The 22,413-nt window shown below is 37.7% G+C and overlaps 2 protein-coding genes across 2 annotated transcripts; both read right to left on the reverse strand.

Moving 5' to 3' along the window:
* Position 1: 1 nt before the first annotated feature.
* Positions 2 to 7,951, reverse strand: LOC113061729 (uncharacterized). Its single transcript, XM_026231118.1, has 6 exons — positions 7,396 to 7,951; positions 4,404 to 6,274; positions 2,271 to 2,470; positions 1,755 to 1,876; positions 1,154 to 1,277; positions 2 to 965 (listed from the first exon to the last, which is right to left on the reverse strand). The coding sequence occupies exons 2-6, from the start codon at positions 6,250 to 6,252 to the stop codon at positions 843 to 845; spliced, it is 2,418 nt and encodes an 805-aa protein (XP_026086903.1). The 5' UTR covers positions 6,253 to 6,274; positions 7,396 to 7,951; the 3' UTR covers positions 2 to 842.
* Positions 7,952 to 8,539: 588 nt separating this feature from the next.
* On the reverse strand, positions 8,540 to 19,819 carry LOC113061234 (neuroblast differentiation-associated protein AHNAK-like). The gene is given in 8 exon segments (XM_026230271.1): positions 8,540 to 17,201; positions 17,204 to 17,321; positions 17,446 to 17,639; positions 17,887 to 18,052; positions 18,920 to 19,045; positions 19,133 to 19,240; positions 19,353 to 19,402; positions 19,816 to 19,819. Coding segments are annotated over 8 exon segments (8,652 nt in total). The 3' UTR covers positions 8,540 to 9,315.
* Positions 19,820 to 22,413: the final 2,594 nt, after the last annotated feature.

Here is a 22,413-nt window from a genome sequence, read left to right on the forward strand (position 1 = left end):
ATTCAGTCCTTCAAAGATGTTTTAATTACATCAATCAACAAACAAGCTTACAGGCTCAATTTAAAATGTTAACATTCATTTTAAAACACTTCTGAAAATATGGTCTCTATTCATCAGGAATTAAAAATGGTACACTACAGTGTTATGTTTAGTTCTTCAAGCACAGGGAGAAAAGACATGGAAACAAGAAAATGGATTTCTCTGCGAGGTGGTGTATGAAAATACAGTTTTTGGAAATTTGCTTTGACCGTTTTCAGGCAATGGAGAACTTGCGAAGATCAAAAATGAACCCTAACCCCCCCTAAAATCATTTAAAAAAAATCACATCATGTGAGACAGTAGGAAGGAAAGTTTGGGACATGGATCAGGATGTGACAGGCCAAATTTGCATCTACATCCCGGTGTGAACGTGCATTTTCTGGTTTGCTATGGTTCCAGAAAAACAATCTTATTCTATCAAATGTATTTCACAGCAATTATTGAAAGTAATACACAATCTGATTATGCCAGTTATATAAATAACCAAAATTCCTTATACCTGGACTAGACAATTTGGCAAAGGGGTTATTAACTTGAAATTTTAGTATATTTGTCCTAATTTAATCCCAATATTCTAAAAAAACTGAAAAACATTTGGTTAAACAGGCCTTGTGTGTCTTGATACGCAGCTGAATGAGAAACAGAATCTAGCAGACACTGAGTGAGAACAGACACTGAAAGAAGAAACACACTTTAAATAAACCTTGAATAGAAGTCAATCCAGGGAAACTCAGTTCTTCAGCATGTATTTTTACTCTGCCCTGTATTTCCTGTTTTCAAGGAAGCATAGATGTTTCGCCAGACTAGGTCATAATATTTCTGTTGAAGTCATAAGACAGTCTCCTTTTAGCATTTGCAGCTAACTGCTGGTTGGATGTTGGGAGATTTGGAGAAAATCTGGCACTGGTCTTCAGACGAACACATTCCTGAGGTATAAAAGGATGATAGTTATTTAAAACATAATTTTAACTCTAAGAAAGCTCTATTTCTGGTAGTGTATATAAATATTTTGTTATTTCAAATGATATTACAAGTATTTGGTGTAGCAAAAGCTCAAGGAAGTTTTCATTAGATATTATTGCAGTAGTTTCCTGTTTGATTACAGCAGACTCACAGAGCTGGGATGTTCCAGATGCAGTGACTGAAGGAGAAGTTTACAGGAAAGAGACTCCGCCCTCTTATATTTCACACCAATCATCCGCTCTAGATCCTGGAGGCCTTCAAGTAAGCTCTGCTCCCTTTGGGCCAAAACAAAACGATTAACTCCGAATTTAGCATGTAACAAGAAAAACAAATACTATTATTGTACGTGAAATTATCAAAGAAAGATTTGTTTTTACATGATCAGTCATCTCAAGAGGATGAAACATAATTTCATGCAAAACAGTCAGTCCTTTGTGCTTTATGTGATGCAATGCAGTAGTATTTTAAATTACCACAAGGTGGCAATAGAAGACTAATATATAGCAGGAGTTTTAAAAGTCCCTGGAGCTTCCCCAGCTCTGCACATTTTGGATATTTTTTCTTATTTGCTAAAAAGTTCATTCAGCTGTGTTAAATAAGCGAGGCATCCAGAATATGCATTGATTCAATCGGCTCTAGAAAAGGCCTGAAAAGTATGTCTTTAAATACAAATATATTTTTTAAAAATCATAAAAGTAACTAACTTTATAAGTCCCAATTGGTGCAGCCCAACTGCAAACAATGCAACATACTTGTGCTTCCCTGTATTGCTGTTTTCAGCTGGTCCTTGCAGAAGCTGCTTTAGTGTAGGAATGTGTTCAGGATCTTCACATGGGGACTTTTCAGAGGGAAAGGCCTCTAGAAACACATTTGACTACACACACAAACACACACACACATGTACAGTAAAGATCACTAATCATCAGAGCATCAACAGTGATGAAAAGATATATTAGTCATAAAGATACAACAACAATGTAGAATATAAAGATATATTAGTATGATACTAAAATTAAAAAGCGAGCCATTAATTGTTATTTGTTCAGGATGAGTGGGTTGACCATTTTTCTGGTCAATTTTTTGCATAATTACTAATTAACTGTATTATTGATTTCCTGCTCATATCACACGGTCTCGTTTATCTCACATACTGCAATAAATTACATTTATATAATTGTTAAGTAATGTAATAAGTGGGATGCACTTTCTTTAAAATACTTGAGAATAATCTAAAAACATCTTTCCTATAACAGAGCATAAAGATTTACCACATTATGGAGAGGAGAGAGGGGAAGCTTTGGCTTTTCGGTAGAAGTCCACCACTGGCCACCAGGTGCTATCTTCTGCTCCACAGTCTCCTGGCTGAAGGCGGTCCATGTGCTCTCAGACTGCTGGAATGACTGAACTGCAGTCCAATCAGATGCCCAGGATGCAGGTTCATTTGCATCAGCAGAACTTGTGTGTTCCTCTGAGAGGAGATAAAGGTTCATGTAAGTCTGTATAGTTTCATTTTCAAGGCTGTCACACAAAAACTCTTTACATGACCAATAGGGACTATGCTATTGGAAAGATTCTCTGCTTCCTGGAACACATGCTCTAGAACATGTGCAACTGACAAGAAGTGAAAGTGTTTTTTTACACTCTGTGAACAAAATGTCTTTGTCACTGTGGAAAGGTACAACATAAGTCTTGTTAGAAAAAACCCCGCCTCTACCTACATTTTTGCAAAACTTAAAAAAAAAGAACTATGCATGTAATTCACCAGAGCATTGAAACACCAGTAACATATTCCTTTTCAAACAAATTATGATTACTTGGACAGATTATTAAGTCATTAAGACTTATTTTCATGCGGCTCCATTTAATCACTTCAAAACACTTACCATAGTGCATGATTTGTAAAAGAATTACTTTTTCTTGTTTGCATCATATTAGCAGCTTCATATGTATGGTTTTTCTGACACAGTAAACTTGCTCATTAGCTCACCTGGTACAGCATTTCACTTACTGTGCGATGTGAAGCAGTCAGGTACAAATCACTTAAAACACGTCACAAAAAAAGCGAAAGACTCAGACGCAAGCTAAAATGGCTTGGTTGCTTCAGCAAATGTGTTTTATCACATGTTTAGTATAGGGATAATAGTAGGTGGTATATTATTAGGCATGAGATAAGTCCAATCTGGACCATTAAACATCAAAAGGCTATGATTTCATTGAATAAAAATGAGCACTGCACAGTTTCAAAAAAAGTCAGATGCTTTGTGTACTGCTGTTACCAGGGAAACCACTATATTTCTGCCGTTCTGAAAGTGCCACCTGCTGGCATTGAATGATTTTGCATTTTCAATAAGCCGTCTGTTCAAACAAATGTGAAAATCAACCCATGTTTTTACGCAGCAAACACACAGAGTTGTAAATGGGAACTAGTGGACTGACAAGAAAATAATGCATAATAAAAATGTAAGCAATTAAGATGGTAACATATATTTATAGGTTATTTAATTAATATAATAATTGATGATTGTTTACATTTGACTCCATTTTCTTAAAAAAAGGGTTTATATGTGAAGCTTACCATTTTATTAAACCTTTGTTTGATATGAACCTGTATATGAACAATAAATCATTCTTTTTACAGTAATCTTAATTAAATTTTAGCTTAAAAAGTCTTACATATGAGTTTAAATAGCCCACCGAAACCCTGGTCTGCCAAAAACCATCAATTCAAGTGTATAATTGTCCAGACCTCTGCTGGTTAGGAAGGTCCGTTACTGGACCGCAAGTAATTTTATTTGAAGAGCCCTGCGTATTTCATTTCTGATTTAAAAGTACGTACAACCTGTTTATGTGCACTACCTGAATCACCTGGATTTCACCTTTTTAATCCTGCGGATTAAGATTACATGGTTTAAGTGGAATGAAATCCATAAAATTATTATGTGGAAAAGAGTGTTTTTGACCAAATATTATAGGTAGAAGACACACTAGATGAATAAATTGTGCAGTGTTTGTCCTCTATTTTGATTAAACCATTCCCTCTAGACATGCTGCCTTTGGCATTGTGAAGTTGGCTTCCCCTCTTGTCCCATTGGCTTGTGTTTGTATGTCTTTTTAATGCCTTAGGCTGATACACAGCAACAGGGGAGTGAGAGGGTGGTTGGGGGGGTTTAGGAATTCCAAGCAATGCCTTAAATGATTAATATCTTCACATGAGATCGGGGGACGCAAGGGGGTCTGCAGGAATCCAGGTCAATCCAGACAAACTATTTAGTACATTTGGTCTGCATGTTTATCTGCTCACAAAAACCCAAACAAAGCCAGGTTCCCGCTCCAAAAGAATTTACTGTCCCTTTTGACAAAATGTATTTATTACTCTGCTACTTTCAAGACAGCATACTCACCACACTTGTAATCCTCAGCCGAATGTTGGACCTCACTGAATCCATCCGTCCACAGCCGCTCTCCACCTGCTTGCATGAAAGCCCCAAACTCCTCCTCCTCCTCCTCCTCGTCCACATCAAGAGACCCCTCGTCAGCGGCCACCTTGTCCTTGTCGTCAACTCTTGCCGGCTCTGATAGCAACTCTGAGTTCACCACCAGAGGCAGAAAGTCTCCACCTCTCGCCCCCACCTCCCCCTCTCTTAATGCTGGGATGGCTGTTGCTATGGCTGCTGTGGTGGCAGGATTAACCAGGGAGTGAATAGTGGTTATAGTTATATTGGCTGTTGGTGCGCTAAAGCCTCGTGAAGAGGATTTGTCAGACTGCTGAACTTCATGTTCTCCATGCCGTGTGATTAATTCCTCCCAATGCTGAGGTGAGCACATGGACGGCCTCCTCTTCTTTTCTGTAGTGCTACATGCAACACCCACTGGAGCGCGGTCCTCCAGCACGACTGTAGTCTTTGTGTCTGGAGTCCCATCTCTCTGTGTTGCAAGATCACCAGGCTCCACTGAATGTAGATTTTCACGGTCCAGTAGGCACACATCCGCCCTGGATTCTTCATTTTTCTGAATGCTGACAGGGACTATGGAGGGAGTTAGCATGGGGGAATGATCAATGCTTGGCTCAATATTACAGTCTGTTGTGGTCAATTTGATTCTTAGACTATTAAAGTTACTCTTAGATGCTACAGGTGACACTAGGTTTGGCACATCAGTAACAGAGTTTTGAATGTTCTGGCGATCATCAAGGTCACATTTATTAACCTCAGTGTTTCCTTGTGCATCACCATTGGCACAACTGGATTCATTTTCAGAACAGTTATCGGACTGATTAATACTCATCCCAGCTTCAACCTGTTCAACTGGCTTGGCACATAGTTTGGCAGAAGAGCAGCAGGTTTGTGGATCCGTGCTCTCAGGTGCATCAGTTTTTACTGATATGGGTGAATGAGCCCTTTCGTCTTTGCCCAACTTCAAGTCGATAGTGACTTCAAGTGGATAGCTAGCACTGCTACCCTTTTGGCATTGTGTTATTGTGTTATCTGGTATTACGTTAAGTGGTTGTGTGTCTGAATTCACTGCTTTCTTTTGATCACCATATTCCGGTTGACTGCTTTGATTGGCGATTTCCCCTTTGCCGTGAGCCGCTGTTCTTTTCTCCGCTAAGCCTGTTGTTTTACTGCACTTCCTCCATTTTCGTACAGCCCTGGGCTTGGACTTGAAAAGTCCACCTTCATCTGGCCCATCCTGGCTCAGCTTCGGCCCTTTAGAGGAACATCTAAGCTCTTCCTTTTTCCCCTCAAGAATGACAGTGTGAGTCCAAGGACCTGTGACTCTCGTCCCAGTCCCTCGGTTTCCAACAGCGCAGATGTAGCTGCCCCTGCCCTGGGCCTTGAGAAAGAGACAGCGTGTCTGAGTCTGCCTGCCACCCCCCTCAGTGCCTTTCAAAGAGGCCACAGTTACAAGAGCACCAAGACTGCCTTGACTGACCCCTGGAGTTCTGGTTGCACTAATTGTGCGATCCAGTGTGTGCCCATAGCCACTGCTGGTCTGCCCTGACCAGCTTCTCTGCCCTACTTTGTTTTCAGAAGGATGTTGGCATGTGCCCTGTGCTCGCGGTCCATTAGCAGCCTTTCTCCTGGCTTTAGAGTAGCCGCCACTCACAGCCCATGCTCTCAGGCCTTTAATCAGGGGTATGGCTCCAAACTCAAGGGCACTGGTGAATGAGACATCGGTTCTTCTGCATTCATGCAATAGATCCCTATGGGCCATGTCCAAGCAGTTATTGTTGTTGTTCTGTTGCAGCATTCTTTGAGCGTAATATCAGACGCTGTGGGGGGTAAGAATGACATTTAAGATGCCTTAAAATCTTAAAAACTGTTTGTTACAGCACAGCATTTATCAATCAGGTACACAATGCAGAGTGCATATATCTTTAAGTTTAATATCTGACATTAAAGGTCAATACAAAAGTGAGGACTCAAATATGAGCTTAGTTCCCGATATATATTTTAAAGAAAATTATATATATATATATATGTATGTGTGTGTGTGTGTGTGTATGTGTGTTCTTAATTTTCTTAAGTTTTTTTATTTGTGTATGTACTACAAATTTGGAGTTTTTATTTGTGACAGTTAAAGGTCAATACAAAAGTGCAGATTCATATATTAGTTTAGTTCATGGTAAATTTACTTCAGATAAAATTAAAGTTAATCCATTCCATACTACACACACACACACACACACACACACACAGACAGACGGACAGACAAGAATAGCAAATATTTTATTTTCTTGCATTAAAACTAATATGTGCTATAAAGTTTTTAAACTGTAATATACTACAATTTGTATATTATTACAATTACTTGTGTTCATTTACATTTAAATGTTAGTTTAATGTATTTTATGATTAAATACATACTGTAATAACTATGAAATACAATAATATTCAATAAAATTCATATTCAGTATTCATAATGCATTTTATTTGTATACTATGTTATAATTGTTTTAATCATTATACTTAGTTCCATATTTAGTTAATGAAGAAGTATAAAAAAGGATACTGTCATATCCCACCACGAAAAGATCGTTTTATAATGTATTTTATTATTATTTTATTTGATATTGGCTATTTTTTCCCCAGTGCTATTATATTTAATACTTAAGTTACTGTATAGCGAATCTCATGTTTTATTTCGCGTCACAAAGTATGTCATGATGATCAGAGGATGCTGCGTTACGTACTCTCCACACACACAGTACGTGATCACATCACTTGCACCAAATCTATCATTAACTAACACTTGCCCACACAGATGTATCTCACATAACGTAACCTCGGCGAGGGGGGAATTATCTGCATCGATTCTTTTCGTGGTTTGACGTGAAAATGCACCTTTTTGAATCATAAATAACCCATCTTTCTTTTCTTTGTATCCTCTCACCTTTACAGTGTGCCAGTTATTTTCCTCATACCGACGCGATGGCACGAATCACGTACGCAGTGAAGATGCTGCTGGGCTGAAGGATTTTGGCTTTAACCTTCATGAGGATTGTGGACCCTCTAGAAATGATGATATCCATGACAATACTTCGTTTTAAGACTGCATTTCCGAATACAGACCACCGTAGATTTTTAGGTTAACCTATTAAATCCCATGTAGGTCTCATGTGCTCCGTTGAAGTGAACGTCACTCCGTGTCTCCTCATAGCGCAGGCTGCTTTCACTGGCAATGCAACGCAGAGCCTCCGCAATCTAGTGCGTGCACTCAGCTGACCAATAGCCGAGCGTGCATAACGCGCGCGCACGCTGTGCTTTTACGCTTACGCACGAACAGGACACGCATATTACATCTTCTTCAGTCAATTCTGGTGAGTATAGACTACCTTGTGTTGTCACGCTTTGAAACCCTCATGTACTCTCTGTTTTCCTAAACTTCGTTTAACCATATAATTCGTAGTAGAAACTCAATATAAAGACTAAGAGACTTTAGTGTTTATATGGTGATCTATGTATAGGCACTTTGATGCATATGCAAACGACTTCAGTTTAACCTTTGTACAGTTTACAAAGAAAATGAAAAGGGTCATTGTTTACTACTCACACTTATTTTATTTCGAACTAGTATCACTTTATATACACAATGGAATATTAAAAAGAACATTTTCAGAAGATTTTGTGTATAAAACAAAACAAATAGACTATTTTATTTCTTTAATCATGCATTTTTTTTTTTTTTTTGCTATGTAGTTTAATCTATATGTAGGTTTCATCATTAATGAAACATTGTTAGACATGTTTAATATTACTGTATATTTCAGTCTTGGTATAGGCTGCCTGCAGTTGTTTGTAGGTTTTTATTGCCATGTCAGTATCAGAATTGGACCATTACTTGTCATGTATTAGTGTTGACACATTAGTAGAATGATGAGAAATCTGTGAAAAAGATCAGGAAATAATTAGGTACCACTAATTAGAATGTTAATATTTTATTTGACTGTTCTTATTTTTTTGCATTAGATGGAGATGGAGCATCATCTAAACTACTGTTTCAAAAAAGCAGCACATACAAACATGCAGTTCAGTACTTAAACCTGCCTAAAATATGATACATATACAACAGCATTGCTTGCATCTAGATTAATCCCATCACTAACACAATTTACAAATGAAAAGAAAAAAATTTCACACTCGGAAGAATTCAAATAAAATGAACAAACAAAAAAAAAAAACCTTAATATTATTTAAATTTATCTTAAAAGTGGCAAAAATATGTATCACAAAAATACTTAACATTAAAGGCTTTCTTTTTAGTGTCTTATCTGTACAGATCATGCATATAAATATGTAAAATAGTACATGTACTTCTAATAGTTATTTAAAATACACACAATTCCATAACAACAACCATAAACTACAGAGACAAACCAGGCATCGAAAAGGCAAAGCAATATTACCAAAATGCTGTAAAATTGCTACAGCATAAATGTCATTCAAGACTGCACAAGAAAAGTGTGAGCACAAAAAAGAAGAAGAAAAAAAACACACACAAAAAAACTATTCTGTTTTTAAATATCTTTGCATCTATCTATGTTACACAGATTTGTGCCTATATTGTGTTTAAGTTAAAAATGTTGGAAAGCTACAAAATATGAAAATAAGTTCTACAATAAATAATATTCTCTACATTTTCATTATGTATAAGTTATGTATTTCTTGCAAAAACTGGATCAAATATTTTTGCTTTCCCTACTTTAAATAGAATAAAAGCTGCAAGACTGAAATAATTGTCACATATACAAATATTTGGGTCTAATTATTATGCCACTACCGATTTTATGTCACAGTTCTGTAACTGAGATTCTTACTGTTTCGAACTGGTACTTTTTGTTTCTGTATACTTTGTTGTCTTAGTCACTACAGTAAGAGTTCCCTCTGTTTTAGTAATCAAAGGCTCTGAGGGCATTTCACGGGTCAAAAACTCAACGCTTGGCATCTTCACATAGAATCCTCCAGAGGCTTCCTCGCTAGAGCAAGGAAGAGAGGACTTGCTTCCTTTTGGAGAGCTTTCTGGTGTGATATTATGGATGCCGGTAGAATGGGGATTAAGGGTGACCTTGGGTACTTTGAACCATGTAGTCTCCTCTCTTTCTTCACTCTTCGTTACAGAGACAAATTCAGCTGATACTGTGGGTACTGGAGACTCTGATCCCTCCCTTTCTGCCAACATTTCAGTCCTTGCTTTCGAGGATACTATAGTACTAATATTTCTCACCTCCTCATCCTTCTCTGTTTTCTTCCTGAGACCTGGGAACGACATTGTGCCTGATATTGTTTTTGACTCCTTGCTCTCTTTGCTTTCTCCCAAGGCCTCCTTCCTGAGTTTCAGGCTGGTTTCCATTTCCTCTTCCTCACTTGCATCTTTTGAGTATGGTGAGAAAAACTCCACTTTAGGCATTTTAAGCTTTCCAAACATTGATTTTTCATCTTTATCACCATTTAGACTTGGATTCGTTCCATCATCAGACCCACTTGGTGTTACATCAAGTGAGCCTCTCTGCCCAGACGAAAATGTCACTTTTGGCAATTTAAACTTTTGTGTTTTTGACTTTCCCTCAGTTTCCACCTCATCTTTATAATATATTGCTTTCTCCTTATCATTTGATCGAGACTTGCCAAAACTTGGCTTCATTTTGATCTTTGGCTGCTTGAGCTTCTCATCTGCAATTTCTGCACTTGCTTCACCACCTATACTAGCAGTGTTCTCCATTTGTGGATTCACCATAACAAATACAGCTTTTTTTACTTTTGGCACATGTGGGCTTTCACACTCTGCCTCAGAGTCTGTGTTTACAGAGTGACCTTTTTCCTGAGATGAACGGATGTTGGCTTCTGGTAAACTTAAAGAAGGCAGAGGTATCCCAAATTTTGGAATTTTGCCTTTACCGGTCTGCTTTTTATCTTCTTCAGAATTATTAGTGTCAGCTTGGGCAGTCTCAATGTCAAAGTCAAGTTCAGGAATCTTTGGGGCTTGTAAATCAGCTTTAAAGTTTGCATCAGTTCCTCCTTTTACAAATTTAGTATCTGTTTTTCCTGACTTGTTTATGTTGGTTTCTAATCTAGATACTTTTAATTTTGGCATTCCAATATAAAATTTCGAACCTTTAACTTTTGGCCCTTTTATTTTTTCTTTCGGTGTGGCAGGTTCCAGATCTGGAAGTTCATTTTTCTTTTTATTCTTTTTTCCTTCTCTTGATAAGCCCAGATCCAGCTCTAGATCCACATTAGGCATCCTCAACATTTTACCCTCTTTATGTGAAACCTTAAGCTGCGCATCAGTGGAAGGATCTGACATGTTTGCATCACTAGAAATTTTTGTATCTAGGTTTGGGATTTCAACAATTGCCACTGTGAATTTTCCATGCCCTCCTCCAGATTCTCCCTCTTTGGTATCAATCTCTCCCGTTCTAGTTTCTGGTAATGATATGGCTACCTGTGGTATCTTAATACCAGGAATTTTACATTGCCCTTCTTCTACTTCCACAGACCCTGAAGCCTGAGGGTCATCTGATTTGCCATTTGGTAATGATATATCCACTTTGGGTATTGTTATTGTTGGTAATTGAAAGTTGCCGCCTTGTCTTCTGACCTCTGTTTTCTCTGCACTCTCTGGTTGACCTTGAGATGATACATCTACTTTTGGAATTTTGATGTCAGGAACCTTACATTTCCCTTCTTTGCCACACATTCCCAGTTCAAGATCACCAGTGTCCTCTGTTTTACCATGAGGAAATGAGTCATCTATTGTTGGTAGTTTAATTCCAGGGATCATGACTTTACCTTTTCCTAAATCTGGTTGAAGTTCTGGAACAACGTCTTTAGATTTTATTTTAGGAAGGGATATATCAGTTGCTGGCATTTTTAATTTTCCACCTTCTAGTTCTAAATCAGGTGCATGACTTTCATCTTTGCTTCTGTGAGGTAGCAATACATCTATCTTAGGCACCGTAATGTCTGCCATTTTCACTCCAAATTCTATATCAGGACCATCATTTTTTATTGTTTTTCCATGAGGCAATGATATATCAAGACTGGGCACAGACATTTTTTGCATTTTACCTTTGATTTCAGTGTCAGCATTAGATGTGTCATGTTTTGCATCTGGTAATGATATATTCCCTTCTGGGATTCTTATTTTACCCTTCCTTCCAATCTCCACCTCATGGTTATCCGTGTCACCTGTTTTTCTATGAGGAAGTGAAATGTCTACTTTAGGTATCTTGACATGGGGAAAATTTGCTGTACCCCTACTACTATTAATGTGTAAGTCAGAAGAGTCTACTGGTTCATTAAGTTTTAACCTAGGCAAGGAAACATCCAAATCAACTTTTGGATCTGATATGTCAATTGTTGGCATCTTAGGAATTTTTAAACTGCCCTCATAACCTCTGATATCTGCTTCAGATACATCAACCTCAGTTTTAGGAAGCAATACCTCAGATTCTGGAATATTTGCTTTTGGCAATGATATCTCAACTTCTGGCATTCTGACCTTTCCTTTGTTTCCCAGGAATCCAGGCATATCCATTTCTGCATCTTTGAGTTTTGCTTTAGGGGTAGGTGTCTTGAATTTGGGAAATTTGAGCTTGGATTTGACCTTCATATCAGGACCCTCTACTCTACTGATTTCTGGTTTTGTAATTTCTCCAGCGCCTGCTTTTATCTTAATTTCAGCATCAGTACCAATTATTTCAGTATCCCTCTTAGATGTTTCCACTGATGGTGATGTTCTTTCCAAGTCCAAATCTATTGATAAGTCAGGACTGTCTAGTTCTAGTTTGTCTCCACTTTTAAATTTTCTGCCAAATTTAGGAAGTGATATTTTGGGCATTTTCATAGAGACGTCTGCCCCAGATGATGGCCTTCCCTCCTCCGCCTTAAGAAGTTCAATGTTTTCTCTGTCACTGCCCTTTCCCTTTGGAAGAGTAAAGTCCAGGTCAACTTTAGGATCAGATATGTCAACAGTTGGTATTTTCACACTTGGCAGCTTGATGTTCCCACCTAAAGTTACTTCAGGGACATTTAGATCTCTAATTTTGACACCAGTAGCTTTGGTCGCTATATCAGAATCATGAGTCAGTTCAGGAACTGAACTATCTATGGATTTCTTTTCTGACCCAACTATTAGTTCATGATCTGTTAGTTTCATTTTAGGGACAGAGACAGTGGCAATCTGAAATCTTAAACCATTTTTAGTGTCATCACCCAGATCAAGTTCTCCTTCTTTGGCTCCAGGCAGAGATGTATCTATAGAGGGCATGTGAATCTTTCCACCCTTGATATCGGGACCTTCAACATTTATTTCACCTCCTGATGGTTTTAATTTAGCCAAGGAAACATCCAATTTAGGCATTTTAAGTGTTCTTCCTTTTCCTGGATGCCCTTCAACATCTGTATCTCCTCCTGCTCCTTCTCCTGTCAGAGATGTATCTATAGAGGTCATGTGGATCTTTCCACCCTTGATTTCGGGACCTTCAGTGATTTCCCCTCCTGATGGTTTTAATTTAGGCAAAGAAACGTAAAATGTTGGTGTTTCTAATTTTCCTACTTTTCCTGCATGTCCTTCAACATCTACATCTCCTCCTGCGACTCCTGCAGGCAGAGATGTATCTACAGAGGGCTTGTTAATCTTTCCACCCTTGATATCAGGACCTTCAGTGTTGATTTCAAATCCTGATGGTTTTGATTTAGGCCAAGAAACATGAAATTTAGGCATCTCAAATTTCTTTCCTTTTCCTGCACGTCCTTCAACATCTAAATCCCCTCCTTTGCCTCCTGCAGGCAGAGAGACATCAATAGAGGGCATGCTAATCTTTCCACCCTTAATATCAGGATCTTCAGTATTGATTTCTCCTCCTGATGGTTTTGATTTAGGCCAAGAAACATGAAATTTAGGCATCTCAAATTTCTTTACTTTTGCTGCATGTACTTCAACATCTACATCTCCTCCTGTGCCTCCTGCAGGCAGAGATGTATCTATAGAGGGCATGTTAATCTTTCCACCCTTGATTTTGGGATCTTCAGTGTCGATTTCACCTCCTGATGGTTTTGATTTAGGCAAGGAAACATGACATTTAGGCATCTCGATTTTCTTTCCTTTTCCTGCATGTCCTTCAACATCTACATCTGCTCCTGCGCCTCCTGCAGGCTTAGATGTATCTATAGAGGTCATGTGAATCCTTCCACCCTTGATATCAGGACCTTCAGTGTTGATTTCACATCCTGATGGTTTTAATTTAGGCAAAGAAACATCTAATTTAGGCATCTCAAGTTTTCTTTCCTTTCCTGCATGTCCTTCAATGTCTACATCTTCTACTGCGACTCCTGCAGGCAGAGAGACATCAATAGAGGGCATGTTAATCTTTCCACCCTTAATATCGGGATCTTCAGTGGTGATTTCACCTCCTGATAGTTTTAATTTAGGCCAAGAAACATGAAATGTAGGAATCTCAATTTTCTTTCCTTTTACTGCATGTCCTTCAACATCTACATCTCCTCCTGTGCCTCCTGCAGGCAGAGATGTATCTATAGAGGGCATGTGAATCTTTCCACCCTTGGTTTTGGGATCTTCAGTGTTGATTTCACCTCCTGATGGTTTTGATTTAGGCAAGGAAACATCAAATGTTGGCATTTCAAATTTTCCTCCTTTTCCTGTATGTCCTTCAACATCTACATCTCCTCCTGCTCCTCCTCCTGACAGAGAGATATCAATAGAAGGCATTTGAAACTTTCCATCCTTGATATCAATATTGATTTCTCCATCTGAAGATTTAATCGTAGGTGAGCTAATAACAAATTTAGGCAAATTTGTTTTTATGCAATCAAGATCAATGTTTCCTTTCCCCTGCCCTTTTGGAAAGGACATTTCAGTTGATGGCATATCTAACTTTCCTCCTTGGATCTGAGGAGCTTCAGCTCCATTTCCTCCTTCTGTAGCTTTTACTTTTGACAGTGAAAGATCTTTCTTTTCAAATGTTATACCTGTTCCACAATGGCCTTCTATATCAGTGTTCTTCTCAGTTTTATTTTTAGGCAAAGAAATATCAAGGGAAGGTGTGTGAACTTTGCATCCTTTTAGATCAGGTCCTTCTACATTGACTTCCACAGATCTTTTTTTAATCTTTGGAAGTGACAAATCAATTTGAAGAAAATGAAACTTGCCCCCCTTTCTGTCATTAACTTTACCATCTCCCTTTACTTTTCCTTGTGGAAGAGAAATGTCAACATCTGGCATATCTATCTTCCCACCCTTCAATTCAAGTCCTTCACTATTTATTTCAGTCCCTGCTGATTTTATTTGTGGTAAAATGATGTTCCATTTTGGCATGTGAAATTTTGTGCCCTTTTTGGTTTTTCCCTCCAGACAAATATCACCCTCTGTTTTAACCTCTGCTGAGGAGATATTATAAGAATGTATATTTAACTCACCACCTTTGAATTCAGGTCCTTCCACACTGAGTTCCCCCTTGGTTGATTTAGATTTTGGTGAGGAAATATCCAGGTTTGGAATATCAGGCTTTCCTATTTTTCCTGAATGTCTTCCTAGATGTACATCACCTGTGTCAGTTACTTTTGGAAATGATATATCAGCGGATGGCATGTTGCTGTCAGGCCCTTCAATACTGATGTCACCTTGTGGTGACTTCATTTTTGGCGAGGAAATCTCAATACCAGAAGCTTTCACTGCAGGCAGAGAGATATCAACCTTTGGCATTTCAATCTTTCCACATTTACCAGAGGGTTCCACATTAACATCTCTTTCGTCTATTTTATGTGGCAAGGAAATATCAGTTGCTGGCATGTGGAACTTCCTATTGAATCTTTTAACATCAAAAACAACTTCTCCTGATTTGAGTTTAGGTAGACTTATATCAGATTCAGGAATCTGACACTTATCTCCCTTCTCAACCTCAAGATTAATCTGTTCATCTGTTATTCCTTTTGGTAATGAAATATCAGCTCCAGGGGTGCTAAACTTCCCTTTATCAGGACTCAAAGAATCAAGTTTACTTTCTGGCAGTGACATATTTAGATCAATTTCGGGCATGTTTGCTTTTCCAGAATGACCCTCAACCTCAACACTGACCTCTATTTTTCCTTTTGGTAATGATATATCAGTGGGTGGCATTTGGAATTTCCCACCTTTGACCTCTGGATCCTCAGTATTGATTGCACCTGTGGATAATTTCATTTTTGCAATCGAGACATCTAGATGTGGCTTTTTAAATTGGCCTCCTTTCCCAGATGGGTCTCCAATCTCAATATTTCCCTCAGTTTTACCTTTAGGAAGTGAAATTTCAGTTGATGGCATACTCAGTTTTCCTGCTTTTATATTAGGCCCCTCAGCAATGGCATGCTCAGGTGATTTTACATTAGGTAGTGAGACATCTACTTTAAGCATTTTAATCTTTTCCCCTTTTCCCAAGTGGCCCTTATCATCTGCACCTACCTCTAGCATTTCTTTTGGCAAGGAAATGTCAACCTCAGGCCCTTCTATATCAATTTTACCTTGTGGTAATTTCATTTCGGGGAGGGAAATGTCTATTTGTGGCATTTTCACATTTGGTCCTTTCTCAGAATGACCATCCACCTTTGCTTCACCTTTACCTTTTGGTAACGAAATGCTGATATTTGGCTTGTGAAATGTTCCACCTTTTGCTCCAGGTACTTCAACTATGACTTCAGCCTCAGGGGATGTTACTTTTGGAAGAGAGATGTTTAATTTTGTCATTTCATATTTTACCCCAGTACTTGCATGTCCCTCAATATCAATGTTTTTTTCAGTCATCTTTGGTAATGACACGTCTAATGTAGGAAGATCTGACATTTTTATCTTGGGCACTGCAATGTCAGGTTTGGGGAGAGAAATCTTTTGCTCTTTGACCATGGATCCATCAATGGCATCTCCAAATTTTTGTTTTGCATGAAGGTTTAGCACTGGTAATGATGTGTCAGGCTTGGCTATGTTGATTTTTGTTCCTTTTACATTGCAATCAGGAACTTCACCATCTTTGAATTCAGCCGTGCCCTTAGACTTTGGGAGATCTAAGTCTAAATCCATAGTTGGTGCTTTGATGTCAATCTTGAGCATTTTAAGTTTATTTTCAGATGTATCAGTTTCTTTCCTTGTCTCTCCATCAATTTCATCTGAATGACAAGAAAGTCTTGCCTTTGGCAGCTTAAACTTTGGAACAGTCCCCATTGTATCCGAGACATCCGGATTTATCTTCAGCATTTTTATCTCAGTACCCTCTCCTTTACCTTTAAAACTAACCTCAAGATTAGGAACATTAGTTTCAGCTTTGCTCTGAGGCATGTTGAAATCACGCTCTGCTAATGGAGGCTTAAATTTTCCTTCTAGTGCTTTCACCTCAAAATTGTCATTTGAAGATTGTACATCTATCTTTGACTTTTTAATTTTAGGGAAATTCATTCCAAATTTTGGACCTTTCGTCTTGTCCTTCAGCTTTGCTCTAGAGGCCTCATGTGTTGAAACATCTACGTTGATATTCCCTTCACCCACAGTTGCATCCATGGCCTTCATCTTTGGAAATCTGATCTTCCTCTTCTTCTTAGTGATAACTCTTTCCAGATTTCCTGATCCATCTGCAGTGGCATTCCCACCTTTCCTCATCTTGAACTTTGGGAATACAAACTCAACATCAACAGAACTGAGGTCCGATCTACCAGGTAGCCCTCAACATCCATCTCTTCCCGTGCTCTTGTTTTTTTGTTCTCTTTCAGTCTTTTCAATCCAAATCTTCCTCCTCTCATTTTCTTGGTTTTGAACGGTTTCACGCTTTTGACGCTCTGCAAGAGAAAGGTTATCATTCCTTCTAGTTTCTACTTTTGTAAGTACCTTTCTTAAAAAACAAGAAAATACTGTGGATGTTAAAAAAGTTATTATATTTTATAGCAATATTTCAGAATGTACCATTTTTTGCATCTTGACCTTAGGTCCTCTGGGCTCAAGATTTTGTGCACTTGGATGTATGCTGACTTCACTTCCTGGCACAGTCCTCTTCAAAAAGAAGGACACTTTGTAGGGTTCTGCACACTGAAGAATTTTTAATGCGTCCTCATATTTCACGTTATCAAAATACACCCTGGCACTTAGAAGTTGATCTCCTGCAATAACATATCATCAGAAATGATTTATAACTATGAATTGTCTTTGTATTCTTAGTACACCTAGAAACAAAATCAATCAACCAGTACTCAACAGGGAAATTTTGTCCTTTAATGATTATAGGCAGGTTAAAGTTAGGTTAAAGGTTAAAGTTGCTTCTCCTGCTTGTTTCCTCAAGAACAGTAGCTCAAGTCTTTAAAGTATTTGACACTGCACTGTTTAAAGTAAAATACAGTCCCTTGGTACCTTTCTGTAGACTGAGGTGCTTTGCTGCTGGGGAGTCTTTCAAAACCTCTTTGATGAAGATGCCTTGCTCCCCTCCACCCACAACACTGTACCCACTAGCTCCAACCTCAGCCTGTGTTTCAACAACCACTTCCACAAGCTCTGACAAATGGGTTTTCTTCTCCATCTGCTCATAAAATGTACAAAATCAACTTTATTGTAAGTTTAAGCACATTGCATGGCAATGGAAAGGTAAACAAGTAAATGACAATTAGATCAGTTGGTAATACAGTAGTAGCAGTAGGATAGCAGTAAGATATGTTTGATTGTCAGTACTTGAGTATATATATATATATATATATATATATATATATATATAAACAGTACAGACCAAAAGTTTGGACACACCTTCTCATTCAAAGAGTTTTCTTTATTTTCTTGACTATGAAAATTGTAGAGTCACACTGAAGGCATCAAGAGCTATTTGAGCAAGAAGGAGAGTGATGGGGTGCTCCTCCAGATGACCTGACCTCCACAGTCACCGGACCTGAACCCAATCGAGATGGTTTAGGGGTCAGCTGGACCCCAGACAGAAGGCAAAAGGGCCAACAAGTGCTAAGCATCTCTCGGGGAACTCCTTCAAGACTGTTGAAGACCATTTCAGGTGACTACCTCTTGAAGCTCATCAAGAGAAAGCAAAGAGTGTGCAAAGCAGTAATCAAAGCAAAAGGTGGCTACTTTGAAGAACCTACAATACACTTTTTTGTTATGTATATAATTCCATATATAATTCCACATGTGTTAATTCATAGTTTTGATGCCTTCAGTGTGAATCTACAATTTTTATAGTCATGAAAATAAAGAAAACTCTTTAAATGAGAAGGTGTGTACAAACTTTTGGTCTGTACTGTATATACATACCTACATAACACTAATTAAGCTTTGAGTTGTATACAAGGAAGTTCAAATGATGTTCATACTGTATTCCACAAAGGTGCTTTTAAATCTATTTTATCTTTAGAGTAGTTCATATTATGGGATGTTTTATTCTTACCTCATTCTTACTGTCTGTCTTGAGGGGTTCCTCCATGTCTGTGTGGGTGGATTGGGTGTCTCTAAACTGGCTTCTTTTCAGACTCAAAACCTGTTTTAGTTCTGCATGGAGTTTCTCCTTTTGAACCTTGGAAACAAATTTAGAAGCAAGATTGAAAGAAGTTTGAGATTCACATTTCCACATGGCTGGGCTCACAATTCCAATAGTCCTCACAATTCGCTCTGGGCTGTCCTGTTCATCAGTAGAGATGCTGTGGTGTGTACTCAGATGAGCGCCAAAAGGAGGCGTGTCTGAGGGGGGAGAGCGTCTTTTGTTGTTTACCTATTTGTAAAGATGTAAACAAGGCAGACATGAGATAAAAAATAAAATTAAAATTAAAACAGCCATCTTTTATTGGCTTTAAAGTTTTAATGGTTTGACAGTGCCAACATACAGGTGAATCTCTGGCTTGTGGATTCCCATGACTGTTCTCTCTGTCAGACTCTGAAATTAGAGAAGGTTTACAATGTCAGGAGTCATCAGTCTAGATTAGCACATTTAGTCCTATTTAGACCAGGTACACTACGTAAAAATAAGTACACTTAGCATATTGTTTAAATACTTATTATTAAAATTAAATATTTTAAAAGAATATACTTAAGAGTGTTTCAAACACTCAAAGTAATTGTATGTTATTTACAATTAAATTAAATGTGTTGTTTAAATGTTAAAATATATTAGATGCAAATAATTGAACTTTTGACCCACTTAAGCAGCACTTAAGTACACCTTCTTTACTTCTGTTGTCTTTGAAATATGGTTAAAGTGTACTGCCAAATGAACTGCCAAGCATTTATTCACTTTAAATGGAATATCGAATAACACACTACAGATAAATGTATAATCCAGTACTTTACCCATGCTTTGGTATGTTTATCAACACATTAAAATAAGTGTCCTTTTTATTTGACATTGTTAAAAATTGCACTTTTTAACGTGTACTTAAGTGTGTTAAGTCATGTGTATCTCTTTAAGTACACTTAAATGTACATCTCTAAGTAATTTGTTAATTAATCTTATATTATTTGTAAGTACAGCTTTCTGAAAATACACAAGTGTTAATTCAATACAATCAAGTTCAAAGTTATTAAGAGGCATTTTATGCAACACTTACTACATCAAATGTGTTGCTGCATGGTTATGATAAGCTGATTTTTTTTTAAAGGAAAATAATGCTTCTGCTTCTGCTATCCTTATGAAACTTTTAAAACTCATTAAATTAAATTACTGTGCCTCCAGCTTTGCCTATTGTATAAACCTACCTCACTATATCAACTGTGCTGTTATCTATGAGACTAACAAAAAATCCTGTCCCACCATAGATCAAGTTGCCATCAGGTTAGTAAGCCTGCAAACTGTGTCCTCTCTCTGCATGCTTCTCATTCCTCATTCGGCAGTGGTGTCTGGTATCTGATTCTGTTGTAAGAGTGCGTAACCAACATTAAGAAGTCTGTAGACCAGCGAGCAGGTGATTTCTAATGGGCTCAGACACCCACACTGAATAACCTATTACAAAGGCACACACAACACTAGCAGGTGCTCTTTAATCGTGCTGTGCCAGCTGTGTACTACTGTGTTTCCTGACCTTTTTGTCTAACTGAGCACCACACATCATCAAATAGACTGCAATACAATAAAATGCGTAAAACTTGCATTAGACTACGCATCTTTTAACAGGATTTTGTATTTATTATGTATTGAATATAAGCTGTCTGAGGTTAGCATATTTTTTCAATTGTTGTCAAAGAGAGCACCATGTTTTAAAAAAACGGTAGCAGCGTGACAAGGTGGTGCGAGCCTATAAAGATGGCTGATCTCTGAGTATCCACCTCTGTACCAGATGATATGTCTTGACTGCAGTAATGTTAATATAAAAAATACTGCTTGGAGGAATATTTCATTAACTATGTCTCTAATTAAACGCCGCACCTCCAAAGCGGGCTCAGGTGTCCACAGCTGGCCGTATTAAAAAGAACTCCTGCCATTTTCAATTGGCTTTAATACTTTGGTGGACACGTGGCCTTACAGTCACTTTTATAAAATAAAAACACTTGACACTGTTTGAAAAATAGAATTTAGATAAAAAGTAAATAAATAAAAGAACTGAAAAATGATGCAAAAATCATATTTTTATATGCATATCTTTCTATGTTATTTTTTTATATATTTATAACCCTGTTCTTGGATGGACTGGACATGTATCCAGTGCTATCCATTCCCTGTCTTCAACCCAAAACGCTGGGAGAGAATCCAGCACCCCCTCGTTAGGACAGTCAATTTAGAAAATAGATGGATTAATATCTGTGTGTATATTTGTGTGTGTGTGTGTGTGTGTGTTTGTGAGTGAGAGAGGCAGCTGTTCCCTAGTGATGCTATGTGTGTCCAGAGGAGGGGACAGTAGACTGGAATGGTGCTGAACATATCAGATCTTTAAATAAATACGCGCTGGCCTGACCTACATGTGCTGGTGTAATGACAGAGCTGTTCACACTAGAGTTCCTGCTAATGCTGCCAAGCAATAGACACGCTGGGCACACATCAGCCAAACTCAACGGCAGTTTATGAATGCTCTTAAATTATATAACTCATACCAGATGTACTTTAGAAAGAAGTTGAGAAACTAAAACGTTTCCTAGAAGTAAGAAAAGCTAATTCATGCAATTTAAAACAAAAGTTCAGGAGATTAATGGCTGTGATTCATGCGTACTGATGCATAACATAGAGAACAGGGATAGAGAGGGAAATTAAGATGTGGTTTCCAGTTGCTTACCAAATCTGTTATTTATGATCATGAAAAAATGTTTTGCTTTAAATAAATACATTTAATATGAATTGTTATTTATATAACCATAACATGTTTTGCATAAAATGCATAATAATGTTTATTTTTCATTTGTTTATATATATATATATATATATATATATATATATATATATATATATATATATATATATATATATATATTTTGGTCAGTACATAATCCCCAAACTTCCATTTATGTAATTTGTAATAGTTTTGGACAAATGTAGAACTACGTCTGAATAAACCCAATCTTTCTTTGGACTTATAGTATATATAACTTTGCAGACTTTTTAAAGTGCTCTATAAACATAATTGTAATTAATACAAATCAAGTTAGCTTTCAATTCAAACCTACCGTCTAAACCTCCACTGTTCAATTATGCCCTATTGAACACACAAGCCAGCCTCTAACAAGAACAGCAGAGAATAGAGACACAGTTCTATTGCTGTTGATTCAATACATCACAAGATCCCTGATCCAAACAAAGACGCAGGGATACGAATCAGTCATGAGATTCAATGGTCCAAAATAAACTATTCTGTGTACAACTCTGAAGGGTCACAAAAATATCCTAATTCTGCAGTCCTCAGAAAACATGTCTCTCATTCTTGATTTGTCAGAATTGAGAGTATTTTACTCAGCACGTACGTC

Source organism: Carassius auratus, chromosome 43 (assembly GCF_003368295.1).
Source record: "Carassius auratus strain Wakin chromosome 43, ASM336829v1, whole genome shotgun sequence".
Taxonomy (NCBI): Eukaryota; Metazoa; Chordata; class Actinopteri; order Cypriniformes; family Cyprinidae; genus Carassius; species Carassius auratus.

Bases quoted from the DNA above. Each gene is read 5' to 3' on its own strand.
- LOC113061729 (XM_026231118.1), bottom strand. From the start codon at position 6,252: ATGCTGCAACAGAACAACAACAATAACTGCTTGGACATGGCCCATAGG. The intron at 1,877-2,270 runs GTAAATCTTTAT...TTGTGTGTGTAG, and splicing joins TCTCTCCTCTCCATAATGTG to TCAAATGTGTTTCTAGAGGC. The intron at 1,278-1,754 runs GTATGTTGCATT...TTTGGCCCAAAG, and splicing joins AGCAATACAGGGAAGCACAA to GGAGCAGAGCTTACTTGAAG.